This window comes from Poecilia mexicana, unplaced genomic scaffold (assembly GCF_051168715.1).
Source record: "Poecilia mexicana isolate PSO_F unplaced genomic scaffold, ASM5116871v1 scaffold_14, whole genome shotgun sequence".
Lineage (NCBI taxonomy): Eukaryota > Metazoa > Chordata > Actinopteri > Cyprinodontiformes > Poeciliidae > Poecilia > Poecilia mexicana.
In genome coordinates, this window is record NW_028263383.1 from 28,990,532 (window position 1) to 29,010,680 (window position 20,149).

General features: G+C 38.0%; 2 protein-coding genes across 3 annotated transcripts in view; both read left to right on the forward strand.

Moving 5' to 3' along the window:
- Positions 1 to 525: 525 nt before the first annotated feature.
- On the forward strand, positions 526 to 16,943 carry LOC106929087 (tubulin-specific chaperone cofactor E-like protein). 2 transcript variants are annotated; one of them, XM_015005754.2, is made up of 9 exons: positions 526 to 694; positions 2,740 to 2,800; positions 5,195 to 5,334; positions 5,415 to 5,554; positions 5,904 to 6,085; positions 6,168 to 6,424; positions 7,317 to 7,443; positions 7,532 to 7,648; positions 11,392 to 16,943. In XM_015005754.2, exons 3-9 carry the CDS (start codon positions 5,205 to 5,207, stop codon positions 11,735 to 11,737), a joined length of 1,299 nt encoding a protein of 432 aa, XP_014861240.2. In that variant the 5' UTR covers positions 526 to 694; positions 2,740 to 2,800; positions 5,195 to 5,204; the 3' UTR covers positions 11,738 to 16,943. The 2 variants fall into 2 exon arrangements, with proteins under 2 accessions (XP_014861240.2, XP_014861241.2); XM_015005755.2 differs by having other exon boundaries at positions 2,743 to 2,800.
- tecta (tectorin alpha) overlaps positions 13,686 to 20,149 on the forward strand; it is a 38,294-nt gene continuing 31,830 nt past the window's right edge. The window contains exon 1 of the mRNA XM_088012644.1: positions 13,686 to 13,919. Within this exon, the coding sequence (XP_087868770.1) occupies positions 13,686 to 13,919 (234 nt within the window). The remainder of the gene's footprint in view (positions 13,920 to 20,149) is intronic.

The window sequence follows — 20,149 nt, forward strand, 5'->3', positions numbered from 1 at the left end:
CTGATTCAAGGAGTGTATAAATGTACGCCACACGTTTCAGAATTCTTTTTTTTTTAGTAGAACACAATGTTTCTTTTTTCTTTCTTTCTTTCTTTTCCACTTCCAGTTTGTGTTGGTTTTCATAATAACTTCTCAGTAAAATGCATTGGCGTTATTGAGCCAGTTAAATAAATTAAAAATTACATTTGTCATGTTTGTCTTTTTAATTAAACCAAATAAAATGTTAAGATTCTAACGAAAAAGCCTCACATGTGCTCTGCTTCTTTAAATCTGGCAGAGAACCAATCAGAAACGAGGAAGTCTGTTGCTATGGCACTACGTGATCGCGCAATGGCAACAGGTTGTCCGAAAATAATGTTACATATTTAAACGCACATTTTTAGTTATGTATTTTACATGTATCTATATTTCGTGCCTTTTATTTTTCTCGTCTCATTGTTCTTTTCTCTGAAAGAAAAAATAAAACTAAAACCTGACATTTAAACTACGTAACTTCCGGTAGAAGAGGCGTGTCCTAATCTGTCAAATTAACCGAAGAACAACAAACACAAACCGAAGGTTGAGAGGCTCCGGTGGTCGGCGAGTGGGCTCATCACTAACCTCGTTACTGGGACACAATATAGCTGTAATGTTCCGAAGAAAGGTCCGTAAAACGGGCTGAACACCTGCACCAACAGCCGTTACCGGACTTGATGTAAGATAAACCAAAGTACTGATTGTTCTGATGCTCCTTTTGTCGTGTTACAGTTTACATGGCCTGTTTGCTTCTGAAACACCTCAAAACACCTGAGTTTTCTCTATTTTTCCATGTTTTTAGTTTGAGCTGCGTTTTCCAAATAGGTTTCGTTAGTCTGCAGCCCCCACAACAGCCGCTTGGTTGACTTTCTGGTTGATTTGGCGAATTCTGTTGAAAAAAGCTATAATTTGATTTTAAATTTATTTTCAGAAACGGTATAAAAACGGAGAATGAGGTTATGTGATATTACTTTCGTCTTTACATGTTTGAAGTGTATTCGGCGTTATTTATCAGTCGATTCTTTTCGTGGTTTAATAAAAGAAAAATACTTAGAATTTGCAATGCCAGCGCCGTACAGTAGGGGGAAGCAGAGAGCGGCGTTTAAAGTTCAACTTTTATCATCAAAAATGACTTCCTGGAATTTTGTTTATAGCGAACTTAACAGAAACATATTTCCCCCCACCCCTTTTTAAAAACTGACAGGTGCTTCTCAGTGTATCTGAATCTTTATGTCAGATATTTAATTCAGAAAGCTAAGCTATTATATTTATCCCATACATAGTCAGAATTTTTAGGTGTTTTTTCTGCTGGTTTTGATCATTTTAGCTTACAGACGATTAAAACACAAAATTCAGTTTCTCAGAAATGAATAAAAATTATTACTAAATTAATATACCAATAAAATAAGTATTTTTATTTTAAAATATGGCTGTTTATCCTATGATTTTCTCACAATACCATAACATTTCTGCATTACAATCCCTTTTTCTTTTACTTGATATAAAATTTAATTTCTGAGAAACTGACTTTTGAGTTTTCAATAGCTGCATGCTTAAAATCATAAAAAATGAACTGAAACAGATGTCTAAAATGTTGTATGGAAGGACTCCATGTGATATATGTTTCACAATTTTATCTTGATTACTGGAAAAAACAAAGTTTTTCATTGTCTTCTTATTTATTGAGACACAGTCTACATATCAGACTTGTGTTACCTTTTCCTAAGAAACACCATCATGTATTTTTGTGCATAAATGTTAGAGATGAAGGCTACTTTAATTGGTTGTATTGTTTATTTTGTATTTTACTATTTAACCTTTTTTATATTTTCTTTTTTGTTTTTTGTGTGGATAGATAGGCCTGTCATAACAAGTTTTGCTGGACAATAAATTATCCCAGAAATTATTGTGATAAACAATAATATTTTTGATACCATTTTCAAGTAATTTAATGATAATGGCACAATAATACAAATTTACCCTCTCAATGACCAATCCATCCATCCATTTTCTTTACACCCTTGTCCCTTAGTTGGGTCGTGAGGGTTGCTGGTGTCCATCTCCAGCTATCGTTCCGGGCGAGAGGCAGGGTTCACCCTGGACAGGTTGCCAGTCTGTCGCAGGGCAACACAGAGACAAACAGGACAAACAACCATGCACACACACTCACACACACCTAGGGACAATTTGGAGAGGCCAATTCTCTCAATGACCAATAAACTTTAATTTTGTTAAAAAAGAAAAACCCTCAACAATGGAAAATGAATACATTCAAATATTTAATAAAAAAGACCAAAAACAATGAAATGGAAATTAAAACCTACACACAATTAAAAACATAAATGAAATGGATTATAAAGTTTTGGTAAACAAAATCACCCTTTTTCAAAACATAATGGATATGATTGAGCTCATTTTAATTTATAATGTGATTCATTGATTTATTGCAACAAGCTTATATGCTTAGAAACATGAATTAATGTTCCACCATACATGGAAACATATTTAAATAAAATGTCACTTTTTTTCATGATTCTTAATGGGGCTCATCTGGCCGCCCGAGACAAAATGTCCTGGAGGAGCCCCTGCTTTTGAAAAGTTAAATTCCCCAGACTCTCACTGACTTTCTGACCACTTTTCTTTGATGATCAGACCCATCATCAAAGAATGGGTCAGACCAGAACCGTTTCCATATTTACTCTTCCCTCTCTTTGCTTCTCTCAGCAGGAATGGGGACGTTGGGTTGTTGAAAACACCCTTTCCTCCCATCTCTGCTGCCTCTGAGGTAAGAACCAGGAGATCTGTGTCATCAGGCCAAGAACGGACTCCGGATTGAGACATTTGGCAAACACGTCCGTGTCAAACGGGCAGAACTTTAGATAACTGGACCTTTGTTTATCAGACACTGATAGGGCTGATTGGACAGGACCAGGTGGGATCAGATTTTTATCGCATCATGACCTTGAGGGAAAGCACCACGTTTACACAAAATGTTTAAGATAAACAGATAGATTTTATTTGAAAGATAAAAATACATTTTATTCCAACTGCTAGTGAATTATAGCTACATATTAGTTATGCTTGATTATAAGTGAAAACAAAAAGCTGTCCTCACTGTAAGATTGGGGGTGTTAATGTTTTTAATTAGATATATCTATCAGTCAATCCATCTGCATGTGTCTGTTAAGGTCAGAGGTCATGATCTAAGAATAAGAATGGCCTCCATGGGATTAGTTTTCTCAAGGTCTCAAGTTGGTTTTGAAATAGATCCCCGACACCCCTTATTAAATGAAATTAATTTTAGAAATATGCCTTTTCTATTTTTTTTTCTTTTTTTCCAAGTAAATTATCTCAAACATTTAAGTGAGAGAAAACAGATAAAATCTGTAAGGATATAAATATTTTCTTCACAGGATTGTATTTGACTGATTGAATAGCATCTGTCTCTCCTGGAAGATCAAAATGCAAACCGTATAAGATCATGTTGGTGCAGGTTGCTACAATCGATAGCAGGCACACCCGCTAGAAGGAAACAAACGCACCCGGCACAACACTTTTGTTCTATTGGCTGAGAGGTTGCCAGGCGACTGTGCTTAAAGGCAGTTCCATGTTTTGTAAGCGAACAGAGAGTCTGAGCAGAGTGTGACCTCTAGGAGAAGTTTTGAGTACAAGCATTACAAGTTTTGAGAAGAAAGACATGAAGTCCTGCTTTCAAAATGAACATGTAAGCAAAAGTATTAAAAGTTTTGAGAACAAAAGACATGACATCTTGCTTTCAGATTGAAAATGTGTGCTCTTGGATTATAGCAGAAAAATTCCCATGTAAACCTGCGCCCACAGTTTACTCAGACTTCACATTGCTTTGTTTTTTTGTGGTTGTTTAGCAGAGCAGATCCATTATATCATCTTCTAAGCTGTGTGCAGCCACCATGCACAGCCTTTTGTTGCAGTTTATAATAAGTTTAAAGGAAAACCGTTGGTGCACTTCTGACCCCACCTGTCGGACCTCTGAGCACCAGCAGAGAAACTTTTCATAAAGCTCCCATTGTCGCACATGCAGCTCTCTGCAGCTGCACAGCAGGATTTAAAAGTATTTTAAAGATTAAAAACCTTTATTATAAAAATTATTCCTTATGAATTAGAAATAATTTTAAGAATTTTTACAATTGTTTTTAATTCTTTAAGTGTTTATATAAACATTTTTTAAAACCTTCTCCTTTATTCCAGGCGCAATAATCTCACAACAGGAATTTTAATTAAATCTGTTTTTAGTTTTATCTTACTATATAATTAAAAATGTTACAGAATACTAAATGCTTTTAAGCAAAAATAAATTTCCTTTTGTGTGCCTTTTTTCCCCATAGTGAATAAACATTCTTATATTGCAGTTTGTATTTTTCAAAATTCTTTTCAGTTCGAGATTTTCTACTGTGAAAAAGTTTAAGCTTATTGCACAAATTTACCGGAGGAACTATTAAGAATGTAGGCTGTATATTTATTCATTCATCTTAATTTAATTTTTTCTTTCTATGTGCTAATTGTACACATTTAGCTTATTGTCTTTAGTTTTTCAGCCTTTAAAATGTAATTTTATAAACCGTTTTATGCCTCTTCTTTCCACACTGTCTCTTAAAAATGTAAAATGGTCATTGTTTTTGTTCAAATCTGCTGAATTGTTGTGATTGAGTCAAACACTGGTTGACCTCTGAACTTTATTTCAATGTAAAAGCTACTTCACAACCAGATGCCTTAGAGAGAGCAGAGCCTCTCTCTCTAGTTTAATAAATAATAACAGCAGGTGCTTTCATTTTTCCCAAAGATCTGCAGCATTTACTGATGATTCTGCTGCTAAACTTTGACATGCTGTAACGCGCCTGCATGTAAACAAAGCTGGTCGTTGTTTGACTTTGAGAGGTATTTTGTGTTTTGGAATTTTTATCCCCAGATTTTTTTTGCATCTTTTTTCACTAATAAAAGTTGGTGTATTGTAGTTTTTATTGTAGTTTTTAGCATTTGCACCCATCTCTTAAAAGATAAAGCTTTTTTTTTATTTTTTTTTTTTAATCTTTTTTGGTTTTCAGGCTGAATTTGATCAGAGTTTCAGGTTTGGGCTGCAGATCAGAACCAGAGAAGTTGTTGTTGGTTCTAACTCTGAACTTTTCTCTGGATTCCTGTGAAGCTGTGCAACCATGGATTCCTCTGATGAAGAGGAGGAGCGCACCTTCGTCCGGGTCCTCAGTGAGAAGTACAACCCGGAGAATTTCCCCTACGGCCAAGGTGTGGTGGTTCTGCCCAGCCCTCCAGGATCTCCTGTTAAAGGTAACAGAAAAAGCTAAAAACACTTGATAACCGATTGAAAATAGCAGAAATGAACTGACTTTAGTTTTGCTGTTCTTCAGACCGACTGTTCTTGCCCAACGTTCTGGTTCTGAATGACTGCGGGATCAGCAAAGCTGGCGACAGGTCTGACATCGAAGCGTTCTGTGCTCATGTCCTGGAGCTGGACCTGGCCTACAATCAGCTCAACGACTGGGAAGAGGTAAGTCCGTTTCACGAATCCAAAACAATTTACACAGAAACCTGTTAGAGTTGGGTGTCCCCACGTTGGGCACCAAATGTTGATAGATGACAAAAATAAATCAACACACAATTAAGAAAGTCTTTCTACATCACATAAAGTTTGAGTTCCTTTCTGACTTTTGTGGTCAGAGTGACCTGATACGTTACCCACAATGTGGGGGCGATGAGCAACGTAAACACAAGCTGATTGACAGCGCCAGATTGGCAAAATCTACTGAAGATTCCAAAACAATTAGTTAAAAACAAATGTGAAAAAATCTTAAGTATTTTTAAAGATGAATGTGTTGTGTTCATTGTGGCTTTGACAGATCAGCACCATCGTCTCCAGCATCCCTCACCTGGACTTCCTCAACCTGAGCATGAACCCGCTGAGCGGCGTGCAGCTGCAGCCCAGCGTGGCCGACGTCTTCTCCAGGGTGCGACGACTCGTCCTCATCAACACGCAAGTCAGCTGGGACACGGTGCACACTCTCACACAGCACACACCAGAGTAAGTGAGCCGAGAAGATGTTCCCTGTGGCTGTGCTGAAACGTGTTCGGGTTTCTCAGACTCTGCTCCTCCCGGCGTCCAGGCTGAAGGAGCTCTTCCTCTGCCTGAATGGCTACGACTCCGTGTCCGAGTCCCAGGCTTCCTGTCCGTCGCTGAGCCTGCTGCAGATCACCGGCAACCAGCTGCAAGACTGGGCCGAGGTCAGGAAGTTTGGCCGGCTGTACCCGAGTCTGAGCACCCTGGTGCTGGCCAACAACAGCGTCAGCTCTGTGGGCGACACCAAGGAAACACTGGAGGGTCTCTTCCCCAACCTGCGCAGCATCAACCTCAACAACTCAGGTTTGTTTCCTCTGTCAGTTCAGTTGGAATGTATTTTACTAAAAGACCAAGAAATACATCCGATCCAAACATATTTATGTGTGGAGAGAAAATCACAGTGGTCAACCATAAGGCTGGACAATATGGCTGAAAAACGTGTCACAAAAAAAGCATTTAATATCAGTCAATATAGATAATTATTGATTAGTTTTTGGTTTTAAATATCTGAAATGCTACCAATCTGGTGGTGTAACATTTCCTGCTTTACCCACAGTTTTCCCTCCATGCCGTTGTTTCTTATTTTTAACCATTTATGCGGCACAGTGGTGAAACATGAAACTGCTGCTGCGCATGTTGCTCAACGGGTTGTTACTAGGCAACCAAATCTAGCTTAAAAAAACTGTAGGATATCATCAATGTATTAATTAAAAAAAGTTATAATTATGACCCTTAGATAATCAAATATGCAGAAACTGATGATGTAATTCTTATTTTCATTCTGCTTTGTTCTGTATTATAGTGCTGTATGGCTTTTTATACATAATCTGATATGTTTTGGAGTTTTTTTTTTTTTTAGAAAAAATTATTATTCTCTTTTTTGATGGAAAAGCTAGTTAATTTGTCTGTATTGCACAGTATAGTATTTATATTGATTATACTTTGAGGTGCTACAGATGAAACCTGCGTCTTTGGCTAACGTTGGCATACTATTCATATTAAGCAATTAGCTAATTTAAAGATAATGTTTAATAAAATACATTTTGAATTGATTCAGAATTCCCAGGACTTGCGATTCTCTATGAAAAATATTTTTTCAGTATCTGTATTATTCTGTCCCTTTTGAAATAAACAAACCTCAACATAAACAACAGTTCAAAGAGAAGACATGAAGTGTTTTCCTTGTGAACTGCAGGTCTCAGCCAGTGGGAGGACATCGAAAGGCTGAACTTCTTCCCTAAACTGGAGGACGTCAAAGCTCAGGGGATTCCTTTGCTGCAGTCGTATAGCACCCAGGAGAGACGCAGCCTCCTTTTAGCACAGTTCGTTACATTTAAACTCTCCCTCTTTATGCATCATGGCTGTTTTTAATTATTTAAGTGTTTAATGACCCCTTGTTCTGTTCCCCAGGCTGCCATCTGTGATGGTTTTAAATGGGAGTGCCATTTCTGATGGAGAGAGGGAGGACGCAGAGCGGTTCTTCATCCGATACTACCAGGACTGTCCTGAGCGGGAGCTTCCTCAGAGGTACACGCTTCACACCATGCAGCTTTTTACCCAAAACACATGAAAGGGCCGCTGTGCTCATCACTGGAAAATTACATCAATATGGTTAAATGCAGTTATCTTGTGATCTTAAGCAATAAAATTCACTTTTCTTTAAACATTTTTTAACCAAAACACCTTTGGCGACTGGATGACTGGCATGGCGCCCCCTCCCACTGGGCTTAGCAAGTTTTCTGGGGGAAACCCTGAGTTACAACATTTAATTTCCCCTTAATCCATAAAGTATTTTTGAATCCGAATAAAGTTTCCTGCTTCAGTAACACGGACTGCAGGAGCTGATGTCATTTTACTCCTCAAACCATGAAAACTTGTGATGTCCATGGTCGTTTCTTTTATTTGGGGACAAACGCCAGATATCCAGTCATCGTCTCCAGTCTCAGTTGCCTTCATTCCACTTAACCTGAGCAGAATGAGGTGGGGGTGGGGGGCTTTCTGAAGGAAGGTGTAGTCCTTCGCTGAGGGAAACTAACCTTTTGGGAGACAATGCCGCCACTCTCCGGCTGCTCAATGAACTCTTTGTAGGGGGAATTCTCTGATTGGGAATCGGATACGGCAGGTAGCTGCTAGATGCTGCTAGATGTTTCTGTCTTTTATCTGCACACCAACGCCATCAAAATCAAAACGGGAAGCCTGGAGGTTTTCTGATGGTTCCGGCAGCACTGCGTCTCCTCTGATGCTTCAGGTGACGAGTGGCGGATTACATCTCCTTCCTTCGCTCTGCTTTAACCGGTGCTGGTGGACCTGGTTTGGTGGTCGGGTCTCTATAGGTCAGAAGGTCAGGGGGGCGTCGGTGTGAGAGCGCAGGTATCCCCTTTCCTCTAAGGCAGCGCAGATCAAACGCACTCTGTAGAGTAAATGAGTTATTTAGATGTTGTCATCCTTAAAACCACCACTTACCAGATGTTTCTGGCTGAAGTTCTGGTCCAGTACTTCACTGATTCAAATCTTACCTAAAGAACAGGATTTTTTTTTTGTGTAGCTTCTCATCACTAGCTCAGATTATAACAACACTGCAAAAACATCTCACCAAGTATGTTTGGTCTAGTTTCAGGTGCAAATATCTTAACTTTTCAGCAACATATAGGAGCTTCTTTTAAGCCAATAATTTATTGATAATGATTAAAAAAAATTCTAGTTCCACTGGCAGATTATTTAACTTGTAACAAGACATTTTCAGCATGTTATAAGTGGAGCTAGCACTTTTTCAGTAATACTATTTACTTTTATCAAGCTTGCATATATTGCTGAAAATTTATTTTTAAGTTAGTTCTGTCTTATTTCACATGTACTAAGACATTTATACTAGAAACCAGACCATAAATACTTGGTAAGATTTTATTTTTGCAGTGAGTGAAGGAATCCGATTAGCTACCACAACTACGCAGATGACACACAGCTCTACATTATGATGTTACCAGGTGACCTTTGAACCCATCCAAACACTGAACAGATGCTTCCACAACTTTCTCCATCTGAACAACATCAAAACTAAATTTATTATCTTTGGACCTAAAGAGAAATGATATAGAGTTATAGATCTAGAGTCAACACACAGTTTCAGTTATTACAGCTGGAAACCAGAAATCAGGCTGAACTTTGACCTGAACATTCAGAATCACATAAAGGCAGTTGCAAAGTAGGCCTTCTGTCACCTGAAGAACATTTCCAGGATCAGAGGACTGACGTCTCAGCATTAGAGAAACTCATCTTTAGTTGCATTTATCACTGCAGCAGTGTCTTCACACATTGACCTAATAAATCAGTCCTCCAGCTGCAGCTGATCCAGAACGCTGCTGTTGGCATTCTGACTAAAACCAGGAAGATGGAGCACATCACCCAGCTCTACAGTCCTTCACTGACAGAATAGACTTTAAACTACTGCTGGTAGTTTTTAAGTCACTGAACGGATTAAAGATCTGCAGATCTGTTGGATCAACCTTCAGACCTCTCATGTGTTATGGCTAAATCAATACATCACTTAAAAATGGTCTCAAAAAAAACAATATTGTTGTTAATCACAGTCATTTCTGGGACAAATTATCAACCATTAAAATTTGTTATCCATTCATCAACATATGTGTATATTTGCTCGATGATTTTGATGATGGGATTTGACTAAATGTAATGTTTATTGCTGGTTTCATAACTGCTGACTTTAGTTCTTCTGGGCGTAAAGCGCTTTGAACTGCGTTGTTTCTGAAATGTCCTTTAATATTAACGTAACTCGTATATAAACGTATGAAGTGGTGCTTAATTTAAGGTGTAGTCGACCCAGGGAGGTTTTGTTACTGGAAAAGTCTTGAAAAATAATGTAGAAAAGTATTGAGTTTCAAGCTGGTTGAGTTTCAGGCTTTATGTTGGACCTGAACTGGACAGTGTCTCCAAACCCACAATTTCCTTCTTTAAAAACACAATTAGAAAGGTTGACATGTTGTTACCTGCAGCAGTGTTTCACCAGACGTGCCGCCTTAAACCCTCCTGTTAGAAGGGCACTTTGTGCCCCGCGAGTTCCCACAGAAACCTGGGGTCAGGCGGATCGGCTTTGTGGACCAGTTTTTAGTGGGGAAGTGAAATTGGCTTGATTGGACCAGCTGTTACAGCCTCTTTGAAAACACTGCCTTTCTTTTTTTTTCTTTTTTTTCCTTCTCCTTGATTTTATTTAATCGTTCCCGGGTCTTTATCTTGAGCTTTGGTTCCCCTGAGATGGCTGAGTGCTTTCTCACGGCCGACGGTTCGTTTTTTTCTGCTCCGCCAGAACATTTCCTTTCAGCAGCCACCAGAAAACAACCTGAGTGGAAATTAAGCTAATGATGATTAGGACTGTTTTCCCTCAGCATTTAGAGAAAAACACCAGAGCTATCTTAGCTAATAGCAATAAGAAATCATGGGATATAAGGTTCCTTCTATCAAAGGTCAATAAATATGTTTGGCTTTGAACGAGATATTAACTCAATCTTTATGAGATAACAATCACAATTCAAAATAATAACATATTAGATTATAATATCCCAAATAATAAGTCATAAACTAATCCCGTTTAAACCCAAAACAAATCCTCAACAGTTGTTCTGCGCATCAAAATGTACAAGTTTGAATAAATTAATCTGAAGAGTCTCATAACTAGTTTTATCTTATTTTTCATATCTACTACATGTGGAAAAAGTCTTAAAATAAATGTTTTATTGCAGCAGCACTGAAACATGCAATAAAAAATAAACAATTTTGTAACTTCAGTTTGCACAATTTTATGGTTAATGGAAACGCAGCGACTGACATTGACGTACTTTAGTTTAACCCCCTCCACTCGTCCTCACATTGGCCACACCCCTCCGTGCATATTGGCTCCGCCCACTTCGGTGGAATCTTTCCAAAATTTTATTGATATTTCTAAAATAGTAGCGGCACAAAGAAAAATTTTTACTGCACAGACGTAGCACAAACATTTGATACCAATTTTGTTAGATTTAGGGGGAGCTAGTTGATCTTTCGACCTTTAAACTTTGATGAAAATCTTCAAGACAAAAGCACCACAAACAAAAACTTTTGCTACACAAAACAAAATTTTTACTGCCCATACATAGTCGAGTTGATTGAGCTCCATGTTTGGTTTTAATGATTCTTATTTCTTGCATAAATAAGGAAAGTAAATTTTTCCTTCCAGCTTGTACGAACCAAACCCCAACATGTGCCTCGTTCTGTTCCAGGTATCACGCCCTCGTGTCCAAATACGGCCACCTGGCGCCGCTGGCTGAGGTGGACCTGAGACCGCGCGGCACCGTGGTGGAGGTCCGCTGGGGGGACCGGGTGGAGCCGGTCACCCTCCGCCTGGAGCAGACGGTGGGCGACCTGAAGAAGCAGCTGAAGGCTCTGCTGCAGCTGCCCTCCAACGGCATCCGCCTGTTCCACATCGACAAAGAGATGAGCTCCGTGTTCGGACCCGAGGAGCTGAAGTGCGGCTTCCGGGCGCTTCACTCCTACAGCATCCAAGACGGCGACGAGATCCTGGTGGTGCCCAAAGAGAAAAACCGCTGCAGCTCCTCGGACTTTTGAGGAAGGACGCTCTCGTGCTTCGGATGAGAAATTAAAAACGAACAGAGACAAAGCTTTTATTTGATAAGAAAGACTTCTCCCAGTGTTGAATGTAAGGAAGTTTAGAAAAATAACGCAACATTAAATTTGCACATTGAAGCTTTTGACCCAAGATAGCTTTAAAGGAATTTAGTAAAGTTTAAAATTTAGCTGCTTTGTTTTTCTGGTGTAAGGTGGGTCTACACTTAAGACCTTTACTTTAACTAAACGTGAAATTTGGGCCATAAAATAGTCAAATGTAGGTGCCAAAGATGACACAAACTATGCAAAACGTATCCAGGGTTTCCCTCAAAAAAACAGGAGTGCTAGAACTGCTAAAAAATGTTAAAAGTTGACAAGAAATTTGAAAATATAACTAGATAATTATGTGTAATTGAAAGACATTGCTGACAAAACCTAAACACACAATTTATAGGCTTTAAAAAAGACAAAAGTACAATTCAAATTTATTTATATTTGCTTAAATCCTAATGAAGTAATTAGTCAGTGAATCTTAAAAAAACTTTCGCATTTAAAAGTTGAATAAATGTAGAAACATTTTACCTGAAATAGACAATAGCTGTGTTTCTATTGACCATATAACTCCACCATTTGACATCTGGAAAATACATTTGTTTCATGGAAACGTGCTAGTTATCGTTTTTTCCATGGAAAAGCTTTGCCTTTAGGATGAGGTAGGTTTTTTAGCTGTATCAAAATTAGTTTATTTCACAAAACTGCAATGGAAACATTTTTTTTTACATTAGTAGGAGGAGGATGGCGTGACGTTTTTTAATGACTTACCATGTGAACAAACTTATGTTTCTTATTTAATGTAAACGCCGCAATTGAGAACTAGTTTTTATCTGACATTAGTGGAATATTGACAAAGTTTTGTGCACATTTGTAATGGAAATGTAGTTAATTATGTAGTAATTCATGCAGAAGAAGCCCAAACCAAAGATAGAGTATGCATATTTAATCATTCATCAACATACTTTTTGTAGTGATAAAATATTTGATCAATATTTACATTTTCTAATAACTTGAGCATAAATTTCTCCTTTCTCCCTTTAGAACGACAGTTTATCTGCAAATTTAATGAAATATCTGTTTACCTGTTCAAAGAGACAAACCTGAGGGAGTCCAGCGGAGGAGAATACAGTTAAAACAAACTAAAAAAAAAAAACCTATAAAGGGAAGGACGTCATTTCATATTTGTTCTAAATTACATTTCACTTTGACCATTTCCTCAAGATCCAACTTGTAAATAAATAACCCAAAAATCAAACGGAGAGTTTTTAGTCAGGTAGATCCATCTCACATCAGAAAAATATATAAATATAAGTTAAAAATATAGATTGAGACGTGTGAATTGACAGCAGCCTCATGGGTTTCTGGGCTTAAAATCAAGATTTAGCTCAGTTTGTAGTGAGGAACAACAAACATTCTAGTTCAGTTATTATGCAAAAGTTTATTTAAAAAAACATCTTTTCTGAAAATCATAGATTATATTAAAGAAACCACTGCAGATTATCAGGGATTAGATCCAAAACAGAACGTTAGCAGAGGTTAAATCATTTAAATTAATGCACAAATACTAAAATATAAGGTAGAGTTTCAAAATATTCACGATGCAGATGCTGCTCTCCTTGTTCTGTTTCTGATTGTGCATAATTTTAGGAGCAAACATAAAATGAGGAGTGAACTTCATCCTGCAGCTGGGACTGCAGTCAGCTGAATCCAAGATGTTTAGGTATTAGCATGCACAGAATGACATTTCTTTTTTTTTTTTTTTTTTTTAAGTGCGTCAGCCTTGAGAAAGCTCCGTTTGTCTGAGTTCAGCTGAGCAGATTCAGATTTGAAAACGTTCCTTTGTTGAGAATGGATCGGATCGTTCGCTGGGAATCCTGGGATAACCCCGGAGCGGATGCAGAAGCGCCGCTCCGCTTTGGGAGCAACACAGACGCACATGGAGCCGCCCACCCCTCCTCCCGCCCTGGGGAAAGCCGAGACAGCGGCCAGGGTAGGCCGGGTCCGGGCCGGACGCTCCGGTTACCGCCGGCTGCAGGCTGTCGGGCAGCTGAGAGGCGGCGAGCCGCTTTCTGGAGGGAAACCGAACACCGGCTGCCACCAGTGTCACGCAGACTTCCGCTGCTGCTGGGTTAGGCCGGGTTCAGACAGCCGGGTTTCCTGCCCAGACGCTCCGTTACATCCGACACTCTGAGACGTTGTTAAACTTTACATTTCCACTCAGACTCAGTGTTTCACCTACGTTACCAACAAGTACTATGTGTCATAACCTCCTGCTGGATCCTACGGCAGCGTATTATGGCTGTTGTAGAGTTAAAAGAAAAGGAGCAGGAACTTCCCCCCTAAAACTCAGACATTTTTGGATCAAGTCTTAGAAATTTTCTAGAAAAAACTTGGATATTTCTGAGTTTGATAAGTTGAAATTTTTAGATTTCTGAAACTCAGATAATTTCCAAAAATTGAAAAATTTTGATGTTTGAAAGTCAGAAATGTTGAAATTTTTCTAGAAGAGTTTTTCTAACAAATTTTTTACCTTTCAGGCTCAAAAAGTTGAGTTTTTTGTTTCAGATATTCGAATTTTGGAGTCTCGAAATTTTCTCATTTATTTTCTAGATTTCTGAGATTAATCTAAAAAATGTTTTTGGTTTCTTCTTATAAATTGTTGTCTTTTCAGGCTCAGATATTTCAGGGTTTATTGTCTCAAACTAGACTTTTTTGTCTTGACTTTTAGAGCTCAGAAATTTAAATTTTTTTATGGAAAATTTCTGATTAATCTCAAAATTTGGAGTTTTGGGTCTCAAATTTTCAACTTTTGGAGCTCAGAAATTTTCTGTGTTTTTTAAATAGAGATTAATCCAATTATTTTGTTTTTCACACAAATTTGTGACATTTCAGGCTCAAGCACTTTTGGGGTGAATATATTCCTTTTGCGTTTTCTTTCTGCAGTGGCGCTAATACGCCGTTGTTGGATCCAAACTCACAGGAGACTCTTTATTGCCAAGTATGAAATCTACTAGAAGAATGTAAGATGCAGGTTTTTACACTGATGGGAGAATATTTAGCATATCAGGTTCATTTCGAATTGTGTGTGTTTTCTGGCCCTTTGTTGTTCCTATAGATCTTCCAGAATCAGGGAACAGTGAATGTGAGCACACATTCACTGTTGCCTGAGTGTTATTCTGCTTCTAACTTTAGTAAGAAAAAAAGTCAGTGGAGATGCACTACCAGCTTCACAGGAGGGAGAAACGTTGACGGTGCCGTTCCAGAAGGAAAAGTAAAGATGAGGACATTGGAGGATTTTGTTGAGCCAGTTTTCTCGTTTCCTTTTCTTTTGCTCAGACTGAAATATTTACATGCCAGGTTACAAGTGTTTTCATGAAAAATGCTCAAATCTCACCCATAGTTTCAACTCCAGTGTGTCTAACTGTCCTAAAACTTTGTTTTGTTCTGGTTCTGATCCGTGTTTGAACTCTTGTGGAAGAAGATCCGGGTCCTTGCTGAACCTTCTCCCTCTGCATGCGTTGGTTCTCTCTGAGTTTTGGCTTAATTGGACTCTAAATGGCCTTCTGGTGTGAATGTGTGCATGGTGGTTTATTCTGGGTTGCCATAGTGACCCGTCCAGGTTGGACCTTGCCTCTCGTCTACTGACTGCGTAGGAAAGCATAGAAAAGGCAGAATGGTCTCCGTATCGAAACAAACTGGTACAGATTGCTTAAAAGAGTCTTGCAGCCACATTTCCAATCAGTAAAATATTAACAGAATATTGAAAAATGCCATAAATTTTGAGTTTAATACTTGGCTTTTTTTTTCACTATTATTCTACAGCGAGAGGACGTTTACAAGACATCCGTTTAGAAATGGGTAGAACCCGGAAGGTGGGGGGGTTAATAAGTATTTAGCACTGTCACATTCTTTTTTTCAGTAAATATATTTCAAATGTGGCTGCAGACATGAAATTAATAACCCAGGTAATCCACACGCAGAGAAATTCACAGAAATTAATCCATAAGTTAGAGTTTGTTGAATGGTGTGTGTTTGCAAATGATAACCTAGAGTTTACTCCCTGATGATCATACAGCATGATGATGATGATGGTGATGGTGTTGTGCACTGATGGGTCTTTGGATGTTTGGGTCTTTGGATTTTCTCCAATAACAGAGAAACAACATTTTCGTTTGTCGGTTTTCATTTTAAAATATGAATTTATATACGAGTGTTTTTGTTTTTTGTGGTTAAACAGAGAAGAAGAAGAAATCTTCCTCTGTTTGAACTTCTTACCTCATTTTGGACTGACAAAAGAGCTGCTTCACCCATGATGTCATCGTCCATGTATGGTAAAGGTGTTTTCCAAATTTGGGTCACAATGTAATTAAAAACATACATAGTTATATCTCTATTTTACATGTTCCCATTTATATTTGTTTTATGATTAAAATAGTTTTAAATAGTCTTTTAAAGATTAAATCAAAGTAGATGTTGATTTCTTTTCATAATGTTTGACCATAAAAAGAAAAACTGCTTGTATTTTTAACCAAGGAAAATACAGATTTTCATTTCAGCTCCTTAATGAGGAAACCCAGTTTATGAAACACCTGGTTTTGTTTTTTATTAAGCTGAAGGTAAAAGAAGAAAGGAAAGATTGATTCATATGATCATGGAAATGAGGTTGACAGTTGAATTCCCCAGGTTCTTTAATTTAGTTTCTAATTTTTCTCTGAGAAAAGTTTTTGTTTCTTTCACTGTTTTCTGAGTTCATGTCGGCCTGGTGGAAAATAACTGGAGGTGTTTAAATGTCCATCAATGATGGGAAGTCAGGTTTTTGTGAGTTGTTTGATTTGCATGGCTGGAGTTCCTATTTAAAACGTCTCATTTTAGGGAAACATGATTCTTTGTGGGAGTTTTTAATTGTGATGTATGCAACATGTCGTCTTGAGTAACTCCAAATACGGATAAAATTGACAGATTTTCATTATGCAGTTTGTCTGTTTGGAAATAATTGCTTCTTAACTTATTTCACGTGTGCTTTCGGTTTCTTTTGCGGATCTCGACACTTTAATTCAGGTTTGGTTTCTTGAGGTAATGATGCTGTTTCTATATCTGTACTGTGTTTTGATGCTTTTACTTCTCCTGAATAAATAAATCTGAATAATGACAACCGCTTTCGCTGTTTTAAAGCTGAAACGGCAAACATTAGCAGAATATTTATGACCTTTTCTAACAGCCGGTGTTTTCTCACAATTGAAATGGTTCAAATCATGAAACAAATTTAAAAAACCGGACTAAACAGAGAGTAATTATCTAGTAACTAGTTTCATTTACTCAATTACAATTAGTTGAGTAACATTTTTGAAAAAAATCACTTTTAGGACTTTCTTTACTCTTACATGAGTAATTTCTTGGATGGTTACTTTTACTTGAGTAAAAATATGTTGAAGCTACTCTTACTTGAATTCTTGGGAACTCTACCAACCTCATTGTAGGAGGTCCAGAAGAACAGGAGGTGTGAATGCTAATCAAACTCTGGTCCTCCAAACCTCAGTGTGGGTTCGGTTGAAGTGAACTCCTGATCGGTTTTAATTCATACAAGATTACCAAGCAGACCGGAAACTGTCCAAAAAGCAGGAAGTGGACTACAGCGTAGAGCATTGTGGGTAAGTACAACCAAAACAAACGCGTTAGCCTAGCGCTAGCGGGAGAAATGTCTCGTGGTCTTTAGCCAAAGACTAAAGAGAAATGCTACCACCGCTAAAAACTGACACCACTCCATTTTTGTTTCGATGTGGTGATTAATTAAGTTGCTCAGTCTCTGCAGAGGTTCCCACCCACAGCAGCTGAAAATGGAACAAATGTTGCAATTTAGAACCGAGTCTACCGGACTGTCGGGTAAGAAAACACCCCAACTGTACTTCAATTACCGTAAATGTTTAAATCTTATATATTTTTCAGTGAGACATTGTTCTGTTGCACTAAAAGTAACTTCATTTTTAGGATTTATTTTTAAATAAATGGTTAAGCTTAATAAAGTATATATTATTATTTATTTATTTATTGGGTATCTTTTCCAGGCAACAAACGTTTATTTTTATCTGTGTATATGTGACAGGTGTTATGCCCGAGCGATGCGCGCTCCCGCGAGAGGGGATTCAATTTTGGGCAGGCATGCGTTTCTGGGCATAACACCGGACAAACCACAAGACACCAAGTCTGGGTTTGGAGGCGGTCTCCGTTCATTTAATCTGTCAATCGGGAGATATTAGCATTAGCACCTAGCATGTGCTCCAGTTCTCCAACCCGATCTATACAAAATAACAGTGTTAGCATGCATCAAATGTTATAATGGTGTAATAGAAACTCAAATGAAAATATCCAAACACCTATCATTAATATAGAAAGAAAAATAAACATTTGAACAGTATAAATGAAAGGATTACAATGGGATATAAAACTTTCCTCTCTGCAGTGGAACAAATAACAAAAGGGAAGAGGAAATTAATAATTTAATATTTATAATAGTCCAAAAGAAGAAGAAAGTAAGGCGGCGCTGGAGGACCTTACAGTAAACACAGAGGAACACAAGAACAGTCAAGTGTAAGCAGACAAATACATTAAAGAACACATTTTGTGTAAATATACAACTATTAATATAGACCCAGTTACATTCATCCCCCTAGATTCACACAAAATTATAATAAACAAACAAACCAAAAAAACATACAACACAGGCCAAAAATTACCACAGCCAAAGGGCAAAGTCGGCAGAAGAGCCATCTTGAAAGATTGAGAGGTGACAGAAACCTATCAGACAGGATGCGGTCCCCTATGCACCACACCGTTTTGGCCAGTTACAATACTGAGAAATAAAAGCGTGTACATGCCATCCACATATTTTTTTTTTCTTAGAAACTGGGTGTCTCTACACTAAGAAAAAGAGGAACAAGAATTGACCAGAAAAGGTATTTTCCTGATAAAAATGCTTTTTGAGCACAAAACCGTATTTATTTTCTGTGTGTGCGTGTCTGTGTGTGTTTATGTCCTAGTAATTTTTAGTAAAACTTTTGGGAACTCTACCCACCTTGTCGGGTAAATAAATATACAGCTCCTTATTTTATTTTACTGAAAAAGCAAAAACTTCGGAGGGAAACTCTGTTCTTTAAAGAAGGAGACTTCTCCCTCTGCTTTCGGTGCTTACAGCCAGGAGCTGCTGAGATAACCATCTGGGTCCCAGAGTGTTTGCTTCCATGTTTAGTGGACCGTTCCAACATGTCAGCTGAAAGACGGCCACGGAGTGGACACATTGGACACGCAGTGCTCTGATTCGCAGGCTCCATGCTCGGCCAAGGAGGAGATGTATTGCTACAGACCTTCTCTCTTTCTGACAGGGGGTTTGTGCCATATGTGCCGGGGTGTCGCGTTTCTGGAGCATTCCTCCTTCCCTCCTTCTCTAATCCTGTGTGAGGTTCATATGCCACCCGCTCCCGTTTATCCTGAGCCTGACTTCTTCTAAAGGATGCAGGGTTGTTTGTAGACCTGGAGTCCTAAAAATACTCTGCAGATGCCGATTTTCCAGTCAGGAGCATTGATCACTGAGCAATTTTTTTATTTCCATTTCCCAAGCACCTAACGCCAGCATGGGGTTGGCGCTAAATGCCATGACATTTATTCGGTGGACCGGCCCGAAACTGATACATTCGTCCTTTATACATGAAAGAGTACTCCCTTCAAAATTAACTCTTAGTTTTTGTTTAGTCTCAAAGAAAAAGTTTAAATTTAACCTTAATCTGAAAGTTATGCTGATGAATCATATGACTTTTTTTTTTTTTGGAGCACATTGCAAAAATAAAAAATCTTACCAAGTATTTCTGGTCTAGTTTCTACTGCAGATATCTTAGTACTCTTGAAATAAGACGAAACTAGCATGCAAGTAAATTTTCAAGATATAGGAACTTGCCTTAAATCAACAATTATTGAATATTGATCAAAAGTTCCACTGGCAGATTATTTCACTTACAATGTGGGAAAATTATCTTATGCAATTTTTGACTTTTGATCAGCATTGAAAAATTATTTAAAACAAGCTCCTATATCTTCCTAAAAAGCTCTTTGGATGTTAGTTTTGTCGTATTTCAAGTGTGCTAAGATATTTGCACCAGAAACTGGACAAAAGTACTTGGTAAGATTTTCTTTGTAAGAAACAGTGTGGGTGAGTGTGTGTACTGACCCAAACTGTTTTTGCAGTGTGGGTGAGTACATGTTGTCATCTTGAAAGCATCTTCCAGTTTGGCTCCTCAACAGGAGATAAATCTATTTTATTATTAGTTAAATGTGAACATGGAAGTGTTTCTGCACTTCCATGTTCCAGAT

Bases quoted from the DNA above. Each gene is read 5' to 3' on its own strand.
- LOC106929087 (XM_015005754.2), top strand. From the start codon at position 5,205: ATGGATTCCTCTGATGAAGAGGAGGAGCGCACCTTCGTCCGGGTCCTC. The intron at 7,444-7,531 runs GTTCGTTACATT...TCTGTTCCCCAG, and splicing joins CGCAGCCTCCTTTTAGCACA to GCTGCCATCTGTGATGGTTT. The intron at 7,649-11,391 runs GTACACGCTTCA...GTTCTGTTCCAG, and splicing joins GAGCGGGAGCTTCCTCAGAG to GTATCACGCCCTCGTGTCCA.